The sequence below is a fragment of the Struthio camelus genome, chromosome 22, assembly GCF_040807025.1.
Source record: "Struthio camelus isolate bStrCam1 chromosome 22, bStrCam1.hap1, whole genome shotgun sequence".
In the NCBI taxonomy this organism is placed as follows: Eukaryota; Metazoa; Chordata; class Aves; order Struthioniformes; family Struthionidae; genus Struthio; species Struthio camelus.
Window position 1 is genome coordinate 476,137 of NC_090963.1, and position 12,666 is coordinate 488,802.

General features: G+C 40.0%; 1 protein-coding gene across 20 annotated transcripts in view; it reads right to left on the reverse strand.

Annotated features, from left to right (window-relative positions):
- USP28 (ubiquitin specific peptidase 28) overlaps nucleotides 1-12,666 on the reverse strand; it is a 32,117-nt gene that overhangs the window by 4,277 nt on the left and 15,174 nt on the right. For 9 of the 20 annotated variants that reach the window (XM_068916589.1, XM_068916587.1, XM_068916586.1 and 6 more), the window contains 11 exons: nucleotides 12,018-12,145; nucleotides 11,752-11,847; nucleotides 10,058-10,237; nucleotides 9,156-9,373; nucleotides 8,736-8,806; nucleotides 6,867-7,095; nucleotides 4,972-5,175; nucleotides 3,893-4,032; nucleotides 1,515-1,693; nucleotides 1,345-1,423; nucleotides 861-940 (listed from right to left, as the gene is read on the reverse strand). In XM_068916589.1, the coding sequence (XP_068772690.1) occupies nucleotides 861-940; nucleotides 1,345-1,423; nucleotides 1,515-1,693; nucleotides 3,893-4,032; nucleotides 4,972-5,175; nucleotides 6,867-7,095; nucleotides 8,736-8,806; nucleotides 9,156-9,373; nucleotides 10,058-10,237; nucleotides 11,752-11,847; nucleotides 12,018-12,145 (1,604 nt within the window). Of the gene's footprint in view, nucleotides 1-860; nucleotides 941-1,344; nucleotides 1,424-1,514; nucleotides 1,694-2,508; nucleotides 2,605-3,522; nucleotides 3,709-3,892; nucleotides 4,033-4,971; nucleotides 5,176-6,866; nucleotides 7,096-8,735; nucleotides 8,807-9,155; nucleotides 9,374-10,057; nucleotides 10,238-11,751; nucleotides 11,848-12,017; nucleotides 12,146-12,666 lie in introns of all 20 variants that reach the window. The other 11 variants (XM_068916578.1, XM_068916579.1, XM_068916577.1 and 8 more) reach the window with 2 other exon arrangements.

Sequence of the window (12,666 nt, forward strand, 5' to 3'; positions counted from 1 at the left end):
TTCTACGTTAGCTGTATTGGTCCCACAGCTTTGCACTTTGGGAGACCGCATAAAGAGGTGCGTAGAACAATATTTTCAGTTCCTTCACATATTTCTAGTTTAGAAAAGAACTGGTGAAAAACGTATAAGAAAACAACTGCTGGGTTGAGCTTCTTGAGTCAGCCAAATCAAAACAATTGGTAGAGGCTAGGTCATTTCAGAGAAGCTCTAACACACCCTGCTCAGCCTCTTGGCAGCTTGCCCACTTGACTGTGGCAGCCCATCACTGCGAGCCTTCTCAGAACATAAGTTCTGTTGTCACCCATGAATAATTTATAAAAGCCAGGTTTTCAAACATCAAACCTTTCATGAAATGGAACTGTCTTTCTCTGCACTGCACTATTCATGTAATATACAGCCTCAAAAACTTTGGTGGGAAAGAACACCCATTTTTCACTTCTTAAGAGTCCAGAGACTCCAAAACATGTTTTTAAACAAAGTACGGCATCCAGTATGGGACAGTTTAATTTTAATCCAGGAGTACAAAGAGCAAAAAAAGTAATGGCAACCAGTCTGGCAAACCCATCTCTGGGAATGAGAATACAAAGCTCTACTGAGGGAGAGATTAGTGGGACACCCTAAGAACTGGGGTCAGACCCTAAGAATCAGGGTCAGACACCTAGCTAGTAATGCAGTATACTATTTAAATTGTTGAACAAGGTCACCCCGGAATTCCAGAGAGGGCTATTAGCAAGTCAAGAAGAAAGCACATTGGCCTTGAATACAAGATTGACCATCACAGGTCAGAAGCAATAAGTACTGTCAAAGTACTTCTAGGCTGCAGCTAATCTTACCCAAACACCCAATTAAAATTAACCTACTTTCTATTCTGGTACAGCTCCAACCCTGTAAGCAGGTAAACAGACACCTTGCGGAAAAGACTGTAGTCTTCGTGCCATCTCTGTTAAGGAATAACGAGAAAAGCAGAGTGTCAGCTTCATCTGTAACATGCGCGCACACACAGTTCTACTTTCCTTCACAATCCAGAAGTGTATCAGATGTTACCCTTTGAGGAGTTTAAAATTCTCTTGTAAGTCATAAAAAAAAAAAAAAAACTCAATATAGTCAATTACATGCACGTTCCCAAAAGTTCAGGAAATTCCCAAGGTATTCATTCTTACTTTTAACATCCACTTTCTGAACTCACAAACTTCAGATAGCTAGTCAGTTGCTTATAGGCATGCCAGCTACTGCTTTATGTGCTTGCACTGTTCTGCACTGTATTCCCGGTTGCCCACATGCTGCTTTGGACAGCATGAGTACTGACAAGCATTAAGAATCAAAAGTGCCATTCTGGTCCCTTACCTTATACTCCTCCATATCAACATCATCAGGGCCAATTTCTCTCAGCTTAGCTCGTGCTACCTTCATAATACTAATTGACCTGTTCAGTATAAGCAGAGAGGACAAAATCAGAACAATGATGCCAGCTGTGTCCGATGAGAAAACTTTATCCTATAATCCACAGCACAAACCTTTCATCGTAGCTGAGGTTTTTATCTGCAAACTGCTCAAGAAGGGTCCGCTCCACAACCTGTTTGGGAGCATTGTTTTGCAGGAAGTAAACGAGCACATGTTGCAACCGGGCATCATTCTGAGGGGTTGGGGTCTCTTTTGCAAGTAGATAGAGTCTGGAGTATTCCTCGTGGAATGCCTATCAATGAAATGCACATACTAAAACTTTCACTCTTCTGCCAGTTTGAATGCTGCAGCGGTTGATACTAGGCTAAATGCCTTTCAGAAAGGGTGAGGTGTATAACTCCCTTAGTTTTGGAAATCCTTTTGCAAGTGCCAAAGTTGTAGAAATCTACTGCATATCTCTTATGTCTGTATTAAGAGGCAAGAGTGATTTATATTCCTGGATATTAAAAACAGGTGATTTTTCCCATGCCACGTTTTTATTTAAATCCTTTTGCCTGTAAAATCTAACATCAGCTTCCACATGCAGCAGTGTGTACTCTTGCAAATCCCTCTGCCTACTGCATACAGTTCTTAGGACACATTTTACAAGAAAGGTTACAATAAGCATGCACGTTCAGGACCGAAAAAAAATTTCAAATGAGTCCTGGTTTCAATTAAATGGCTGCTTTCTGATGATCATACCAGGACTTATGCAACAGATTCTAACAGGTACCCCAAAAAAAGCAGGTCTACTTTTCATTATCCAGACTGAGAGAACTGCCAATAGTAAAAGAATAAGTAGTATAAATAGTGAAAAGTAAGTAAAAACCTGTTGTTTCTTCTGAGGGGAGCGGAGCTCTTACAACCTCTAACAATTGTTTAGAGCACAAGGATGTGTTGTTACAATAAGAGAACAGAAACAAAAACGTGGGTCACACAAGCCATTAGCTAAAAGAAAAACTGCAGGAAACGTTCCCTTCACATTTGTGATACGTCAGTAGTCTACTTTCCTCATTTCATGAAAACACAAACTTCCAAGCTACTGGATTTAGCAAACAAATAAGATACCTTAACAAGCCCTGCTTCAGACCCATCTCGATCAAAGGTCTGACGGGCTTTTGCAATAGCGAGGATCACACCTTGCATGGCTGGACTCAGCATCACCTACCACAAAAGCAGGAAAATAAACAAGAACAAGGAAAACAATGACAGACCGGAAAAGAAGAAAAGGCACGGTGAAGAAAAGAAAAAAAGTTCAAAAGATGAAGTTTAAAGGAAATGGTACGAATATAGGCGGAATAAGCCAGAGCTGTGATTTGATTATATACTACTCGTTCCATCTGCCACATGCACTTTACATGCAGTTTTTTTTTCAAACACTTAAATGCATCGTTCCAAGCCTGGAGTTTGTAAATTCAACAGGTGAGAACATAACGCACAGTAATCATATCCCCTATATGTCCCATTCAATCTTTTAAAGCAATACGAATAAGAGAGCGCTGCCTGCGGCAGAGCGTTTCATTGCGCCAACCGCACACAAGCAAATATTAAACATACTCGTGTAGTAACAAGCTCAATATCTCTGTACGTGAAATGCAATTGTACTTGTGAAAAAGACTGAATTGATTGACTTCTAAAATGCCACTCGAGTACGTATTTGAGGGGGGTTAAACAGTCACATTCAACAAATCCATAGCTGGGATACTGTTAAGGTTTAGCAGTCACTTCTTAGACAGGACAAAACCCTAACTGAAAGTAATAAAGCGGCTTGCAAATAAAGTAATACAGCTAAGACCAGTTTTGATACAGCTGTGACAGAAAGAAGACTTAAAGGAACAACATGCAGATGTAATGATTAAGTGCTTTCACAGAGCTGCTTTTCTGATGGCATTTAGAGATGAAATTACTAGAAAATTCAGTCTGGCCTTCCTTATTTCTACAGTGGGAAAATTTGTTTGGAAAACAACATTATTTCCTGCCAGACTACTATCTTACCCAATCTTAGGAAAGCTCAAAGCCAGCTAACTGCAAAGTTACCGGTTAATGACAGACAGTGATTAACTCCTGCACTGGGTTCTGTACCTCCTCATTATATCCGTCTGCATCAGATCTAACAAGGATCTTCCCCACACTGGGGATTTCCACTTCAGAGACCTGTGAGCTAGTTTGGGCAGCAGACTCTGTCTCTTTAGCATCCTGTGGTTGTTCTGCCTGAACTGTAAGGGCTGTTTCTCCTGGATGGGCCTTCGTTGGGTCTACCTCCTTGGGCTGTGGCAGCAGAAAGAAGAAAAAGAATAAGAAAAACAAAAACAAAATACAGGGAAAGCAGAAGTGGCCTGAGTTAAAGGTGGTACAGCTACAGAATTACACAGAAATGGAAAAAGCAGATGTTTGTTAAGAAGAATACAAAGACGACAACTGCCTGTTTCCTGGGCCAGGGCTCAGTTCTTACCTCACAGAGAGCTGCTTCTACACCATTCTTCTCATAGGCATCGGCTGTGTTTGCAATGGCCTGGGCAGTCTGCTCCTTTGCAATCATGGCATGTTCAGAGGACAGCGAACGCATGCTCTGCTCACAGACTGAAGACTGATCTGTCAGGACAGAGGTGTGGTATTACTGAGCATGAACTGCAAGACACAAATCCAAATGCACAGAGGGTAAAAGGCAAATATGAGTGCATGAGATCAAAGCAGCCATCTTCCATATTTATTAGGCACACTTAACACCTTCTTTACCTGTGAATGGCATCCCCAAACCATTCATATGTGAATTTACAGGCTACCTTAATTCTGTCAAAAACTTGGCCACACAAAGCACTTCAGAAGATGGAACAGTCTACTAAAAGTACATATCTTCAGAAATTACAGCCTAAAATAAAACGGTGCCTTTATTCACACCTTAAACTGTTCCATCATTTAACAATGTGATGCAAAACCTCAATTTAAGACCATACTAGAGTCTGGGGTAGGCTTGCTACTCAGTTCCATCAAAATCCCATACTTGAATGAGCGCTTGTTTTTCATTGAGTCTGCTTTCCCTTTCTTGATCTAAGATGTTTTGTAGCACCTCTCCACAAGATTTAACAGCTGCTACATTCATCCCAGAGGAGAATGCATTTCACCATGAGCTTGTGCATGAAGCCTCACGAAGCCTTTTCAGTGGGTATGGCACATACTATCAGGCATTGCTAAGTGACACTCTTCCACTCGAGAGAGCAGCACCTCGACATTTGCTGCTCAATACCTTCATTTCACTCACTGTCATTTTTGTAATTAGCTCATTATGATTAAATGAATGAAAAACACCATTTCACCCAACTCGATGACAAGCTTAGAAGTATGTATACACACAAACAGTAGAACAGCTTTTCCTGTTGCCGGGATGCAGCCTCCACCAACCTGCTTTGCTACTTCATTAACTGTTTATCCTAGATATCTAGAATTTTCTGTAAGGCTCCAGACCAGTGCTATTTTTGACCAGTTGGTTGTTACTAGTTTCAACACTGTTCACAAAATCAGATGTGGTGTCACCTGGTCCTGAATCAGAAGAGAGGTCCTGCGATTCAAAAGCAGGTGAAGGCTCTATCTGAGGAATCTTGCAAGATTGCTCCTCTTCCCATTCTTCTGCCTCCTGCTCTAGTCGCCAGTTGTCCTCCTGGATGTAATGTTTCAGTTCTGGGGGCAAGGCTTCAACTTCTTTCTGAAACTGTCCCACCTCTGAATCCTCGTTGTCATCTGGAAGAAATGCACAATTTTTTATACGATGAAATACGTGGTAGTATGACTATACCATCATAGACTAAACATATCTGCCATTTTATGGAAAGCAACAATCAGCCGAGAGATAAATGGGAAAAAAACCACTTTCTAATAGCTCTATAAATTAAGATGATCCTTAAACAGAAGAACTAAGATAAAGACAAATAAGATAAAGACAAGATAACTAAGATAAAGACAAATATACAAAGCTATCTGAAACAAAAACTAGTTTTGTTCTACCTCTGAACAGCATTTACTGAAGAGCAATTCCAGAAACAGTGATCACTGACACAGTAGGTCAGAAATATATCCTTACTAAAGGGCTGTGATATTCCGAGACCATCATTTAAACTGCCAGTAGCCAGAAAGGTCTCAATTCAGCTTGAGACATCATACCTACAATGCTAACTAACGTATAAGGGTAGGAATCACATGGATTCCAAAGCATGAATTTCATGCTGGTACTTATCAGTATTTTTTACATCTATTTCAGTATTGTTTTAAGTTCTAAAGTATCACAAAAAAACAAGAAATACCAGTTTTAGGCAAGTCTTTAAATTTAATCAAAACCAAATGGCAGTTCCCTACACCGCACTTTTCTCTTCTTACACACCATCGTAAAAGCAAAACATTTTTAAAACCAACAACCACTACATCAAATAGGAAAAAAAAAAAAAATCAACAGGTTTAGTTCAGAAGCTGAACTGTGTCATAGGAAGACACACAAAGAACACAGCTTTCAGATTCTCATAAGCAACATTCAGCGACGAGCAGAATGACAGCTCTACATTGTTTGTTTGAATTTATTACACCTAAATGAACCATGCAGGAGATTAGTAGGTTCTTCTACAGCTGTTTGCCACGTGCACAATAATTTCTCCATATAACTATGTACACAGTGGCATTGCAGACACGCTTGTAAGGCTCAGTCACTGTTACCAATAACTCAACTCATGCAGTAGCAAAGACTGCATAAATAAGACACATCGTGTAGGTTGCATATTACGATACCGCTACAGAACAAGCGATTGAGCCAAAACGCAAGATAAAAATGGCATGAATAAAGTGGGAGACGTTCCACGTGACCTTATAAATGAAGCACTGTCATATAAACTGTATACAGAGCCAAAGTGACTAACACTAGCAATAAAGGCATATTGAAAGAAGCAAATGGGGAGCTTGAATATTTATACTTATTAATATTAAATAAATTACTCTCATCTCACTAGCAAAGTTCTTTCTACCTTTATAAGGGATTTAGGAAAAAAAACTGAGCATGGAACAGATCACTTCATTATTGGGTGAACTTTTCTGCATTATCTTCGGAAGCATTTGGATGCTGCCTGATGGGCTCCTAGAACAAGAGGGTCTGATTCAAAATGGCAAAAACTGCATATAAAGACTAATAATTAAGTGTCTGTCCGATATGCTAAAACTAGATACGACCAGGTCTAATGAACTAAGCGTGCTGCAGAGCTAGTCTTTTCCTCCTCTTGACAGCAATCAAGTTACACTCCACCACTCCCGCGGCTCCCACTACCTTCTCCTCTACAGAACTGGGATAACACTATGCCAAAGAGATGCTGACGAACTTAATGTTTGCACAGGGTTACAGAGACAACATAGTACACAACTGTCTAAATAACCAGCAGTTTTGGCTTCAATACCTGCAACAAAGTGGGACACCTTATCACTTATGTACATCAGGCAGTAGGCACTGGCATTCTTCAAGCCTCCAAATGAATCTCTCTCCAATTCTTCCCACGATGATTCTGTCACTGAGATGTCATTGTACTTGAGCCAGCTTTTTCGAGGCTGGTCATATATGTAGGCCCAGTAATGACCAGCATTTGCTTGCCCTTCATGGACCAAGACTGCATGCAAACGATAGGGAACCTGCAAATTCATACAAACATATTTTTCAGACTTACTTTTAGTAAACAAAGTTGTCTAGCCTCTATACAAGAACTTTAAGACTATTCACAGCTGCTGCCTTCTACAGGACTGTTGATTCATACACTAAATTTCAGACTGTATAAGACTTGACTGCTCTTTTCGCCATATGCTGTCATCTTAGACCAAAAGTGCCATCATGACACTGAAAGGCAAGTCCGATTATTGCACTGGAAACTGAGGCCATCCAAAAAGTTCATGCTCCCAACGTAGAAAGCGTGATGTCTGAACTTGCTATTGAAGCGATATTAAGGCACCCTTACCGAACTTCTAATTACTAGCGAGTATTCTCCTGACCGCTACAGTAGATGCGTCTATGAGCCATTTCTGTATGAATTCTTAGCGCTGCTGCCTCAACTTGCTCAACAATTTGCACCTGTTGTGCCAAACCATCTGTCTGGCAGTGTAGCAACATGAAGTGTTTCACTCAAAGATCCCTTATAGCAAAGTAGGTACCATAACCTGAGCTCAGACAGCGCTCTTGGATTTATCCCGTGCTTAAACACAGCAATGTCCGTATTTGATCAGTATCCAAAGTTTGGTGCCCAACTAGAACCAGCCTCCAACTCAGTTTCTGGCTAGGTTCTGAATTCCATCTTTCTGTGATGGGTCAGAGCCCCCTTATGCAAAGTCCCACATAAAAAAACAAGAGGACTGCATGAGCTGAAATCTAGACTGATCCAAGGATAGCTTTGGCCTGCTGAAGTATACTTTACTTACAGTTTTATAGCCAACTCAGTTCCTAGCTGGTAGAGGAAAAAGTGGTCACAGTTAAGGTACCATCTCTATGGCATTCACAATTAAGATAGTTAGGAAAGATTATTTGGTAAAGGCTGGACGTTCTGAAACCTAAACTTTTCTCCATACAGAATTAATCTAAAAACAGGCAGAGACTTGAGCATGAATGAGGAAAGAGCAAACAAACTTATCCTATTCAAACAAGATTAAATTATTATCACGCGCATCCTATAGCGGAGATTTGTTTTCATCTTGGATGAATGGAATAACTAAAAGGAAAAAAGTTAGACTTTGCCAAATAACTCCTGAATATCAGAACAAAGGCATACAGAGCTGCTTTTCCCTTCTCCTCTTTTTCTCCCTGGGACGTTTAAATACCTAAAATGGATGCTCTGCAGCTGCCTGAGAGTGTATATCCCACATCTCCTGAGGTAAGACAAAATAAACAGAAGCACACATGACTGAACTGATTCTCTGCAAGTACAGACACTTCAGGCTTTAAATGTTTTTGGGAAAAGCACAAATTTATTAACCTCAGAAGCTCTGTGGAAGTTTGAACATAGGGTAAAAACATGAGAAGGAAGCATTTCTCTCAAAGAACTGATGACACTGAGAATGTCTCCATTAGTTCATTGCAAGGGTGAGGGCGAGAACATCAGTCTAAAGACATTCATTCTTCCCCTCCCCAGAGGGCTAGAGTCTGATTAAAAACAAATCCTTCCTCCCAACCTAGGCAAGACATGTAGCGTTTTTTCTCTCCTTCCAAACAAATATTTATCTTCTACTACGTCAATATAGCCAGCAATATCAGTTTAACATTTACCTAATGAAGCTGCATTTCTTACCTGTTGGAGGAGAGGGTCACAGTACATTTGTTCAATGGATAGGTTGATTTTGGCAATAGAGTCTTTCAAATCTGCCAAGAACATCGTGAATAAGAAAAATATATGAAAACTAATGACAAGTCAGGCTATTGCGGACCCTTTCACTTCAAAGATATTGGAGTCATGCAATAACTAACAGAGGGCAGGGTCACAGCTTTTCTCAAGTACAGTTAACACCAGACTTGAAACCTACACAAGACTAGTTGATGGTAGGCCTACGACCACCGCATGTACCATGTATCTCAAAACATACAGAAGAGTCATTTTTAGATGAGCAGGAACACCTCAGGGACTGGTTCAGGATGTGTCCAATTAAAGCAACAGAAAGGAATTCAGGCTGGCAATCAACAGGAAATCACAACAAATATACTTTGGGCCAACCTTGTATGTCTTGTTCAATCTCGTTTCTCCATCGCTGAAGACACGTCCTAACAAGGTTCATCTCCTCCTCAGAAACCATGTGAGGAGCTGGGCAGTCAGACATTTCTGCTGGTGAATCAGAAGGCTGGAGTGGCGTACTCAGTTTTTGTTGTGGTGAAGAATTTGCCAAAAAGAAAGCTGTATCTTCAGTCGTCTTAGTATTCTTTGCTTCTAGTATACTATGAAGCAAAATCCCATAGTAATAGACAAGATTATTCAATCTTTCTTTCTTTCTTTTTTTTTTTTTTTTTAAAAAGAAAATGAAGCAAATCAAAATTACTCAAAAGTCAGGGCACAATTTCCTTTTCCAGATGGTACGGTATGTAAAGAGAACAAGTTCACTAAAACGTACTTCCTCTTTAGCAGATCAAATTGAAATGTAAGACAAGACAAGGTTCTCACAGAACTCTACATCTGTGCACAGGAAGTGCAGATTCACAGCGAGCGATTCTAAAAATTCCCTCCCTTACTATTGAAGAATTCATTTATTTACTCAAGCGTATAAGCCAACCATGATGGGCAGACTTGTGATAATCCATTATTGTAGTAATTCAATGGCTGATGGAACAAAATATTAGCGCCCTAACCAAAAAGGGCCCATAATCTAACTTAGGATTACTGCTCAAACGCAGGAAAGGAAAGAGAACAGACTTGATGCAGTGTTACATTTACCCAAACAACAGAACCAAATTAAGAGGAAAGCAGCTACTGATTACTTGCACAGGCACTTACACTTTACATCATCATGCTCACAAAGTGCCTAGATAAATAATCCACTTATCTTTGAGGATGAACATCATGAGTAGTTAGCTGGAAGGTGAAGTGTTTGCCTAGAAAAGTTTTTTTTATTTCTGTTTACTAACCTATTCTGCTGTGAAAGCCTGTCCAAAACATGAGACTCGGCTTGGGACTGCAGGACTGTTGTCTGAGAGTCATGAGCAGAAGAAATAACTACAGCTGGCCTTGTAGTAACGAATTCAAGAACATACTGGAGCATGTCAGGTAGTGGAAAGCGGGTTGGGCCAGAACCATATTTCATGTACCTACAGTAAAAAAACAACATGTTCCATTAATAGAGGAATATGACTGTTTGGTTAACCCTGAGGAAAGACACAAGTAAACTGCTACATATTAGTTTGTGACACAGTCAATGACGTATTTATGGAGAGGCAGCATATAACATTCCTGTCTTTTTATAGAACTTGTTTTGAACACACCAGCTCTCCAGAGAAATCGTGTCAGATAATTGTAGTATACCTTCCCCCACTAAATGCTCACAAATCTGCAAATTCAGGATCCTGCCATATGCTGTTTATGTATTCCTCAGTCATCCATTTGTTAAAGTAAGCGTCCGTGCTTCCTGTTTGGATGCACAGCTTTTGTCCAAGAACGGTCCTTCACGTCCTATGAAAGTGGAATAACACAGCCCTGTTGCTGCAAGCCCAGTGACCAGCACTTACCTTTACATTTTCCTATATCCTTTTAATACTGGCAGCGCTTAACAAACTGGAATTTTACCAGGTTACCTCTTCATTGTAAGTACTAATAAAAGCCAATTACGATGCACACAATCTCCTAAATGTTAAAAAAATTCCAAAACGCAAACCCAGCAACTTTTTACTTTCTCTATGACAATATATACAGATCTGGATTAAAAACCAGCCAGGACACCTTGCCCTGCCTCAATTTCCTCCTCAGAATCTGAACATCCGGCGGGGAGAGAGAACGAGAGCCCACGGAGCACACACTTGTTCCTCCTATGCATCCTTCTGTTCTTTTCCTCAGAAGTCCTGCAGTTACAAGAGAAACCCTCCACTATGAAAACTTGTCTCTCAATGTTAAGCTGTACCTCTGCTCAGACACCATCCGGACTCCTACCTTTAACAGCTGATTATTCTGTTCTTTAGTCTAAAGACTGGAAATTTTGCAAACTCTTGCCAACTACGGAACTTGTTTTAGCAGTAGCCACCACATTATCTTTTATTTGACGAGGAACTAAAACGTAGGCCACAGCCGTGGTAACACATGACGTGAGTGCCTTTGTATACTACCCATGGACTTAAATATAAACTGTTTTCACGACACCCACCAGAACCCATACTGAGCACAAATAACACCAAGGCTACTACTACACAGTACAAGTGTTCGCCTGCCACCTGCTCACAGCCTTGTCTCAGTAAAATTAAAAGAACTGCAAGCAGGTTTAGAGCTGATTAAAAGGACTTTCAGATAAAACACCTGGTAAATAAAATCTTCCGTTTGCCCACAAATCAGAAGAACTTTGCTATTGATTTCTTTCCCTACGAAAGAAATATTGCTAAGCTGGAGGGGACGTCTCTTTGTTTCTTTCCATCATAAAGCTCACACATTCTTTTTCCTTAAATTTTTTTTTTTAAAAGAATTTTCTCCACACTTCCCAGGGGAAAAAAAAAAAAAAAACAAACGTGATTAATTTTCTCCTTCCTCTACAAGTTTCTATGTTATTTGAAAGCTCATTTAAAAGTAAGGAATCACAAACTTCCACATGGTACAAAAATAAAATTAGTTGACTACTTACCTTTCCAGTTTCTGCTGCAGAATCACTATTTTCTCCTTCAGTCTCTTGATTTCTTCTCTTTTCATCTGAATAAGCTCTTTACTGCTGTAGAGGTACCTAAACGGACAAAATACAGAGCCCCACCATGTGAGATTTATTCACTCCTGATATCTACAATCTCTCATAAATATTTTAGAACCCTTCCCGCCTCATCAATAAGATCTTTTTTGCTTCGTTAATTGAAACAAAGCATCAGCATTAACATATGGTAAAACCAAACAACTCACCTGTCCATATAAATAGTCTGGGGAAATTCTAGCCTGGTGTGAATTTTCTCTGGCTGTCCTAGTGACTGATTGAACTCAAATCGGGAGAGTTCAAAGGTCAACACTGGTGGGAGTTTTGTAAACCAGCGCTGTAACAAAAGCAGAAACGCCCCAAAAGGGACTTGTTTTAAGATGATTGCTAAAGGGTGTATTTTAGACTGATCCTAAGTACCTGTCTGTCTTCAACCACTGACCTAGCATATATTTTGTTTATGGAGCAGCTAGTCAGAAAGTCAAATTTTATGAGATTAAAATTTCCACTTCCATTTTAAATGTTTACCATAAAGAAGCCTCATGATAGCTTCCAGAAAGTTAATTTCCCTTGCCCGGTGCATCTAGCTTGACAGATTATTCCAGTAATTAATTTTACAGAAATCACAAACACTACACAAACTCTGGATGTCAGCTAAGAGCCTCTGAGATAGTTATTTTCCAATGCAGCGCTCATGCAATGATGAACAATTAAAACAGAAGTCCTTAACCAGCATCTTACTCCTCATCCTCTCTCAGTCTATTTATGAGCTATTCAGCTTAGGACATTCAGACCACAAATCCACTTTCTTTATGTTTAAAACACTGTTTCAAAGAGCCATGCTGAAAGAAAAAGTCT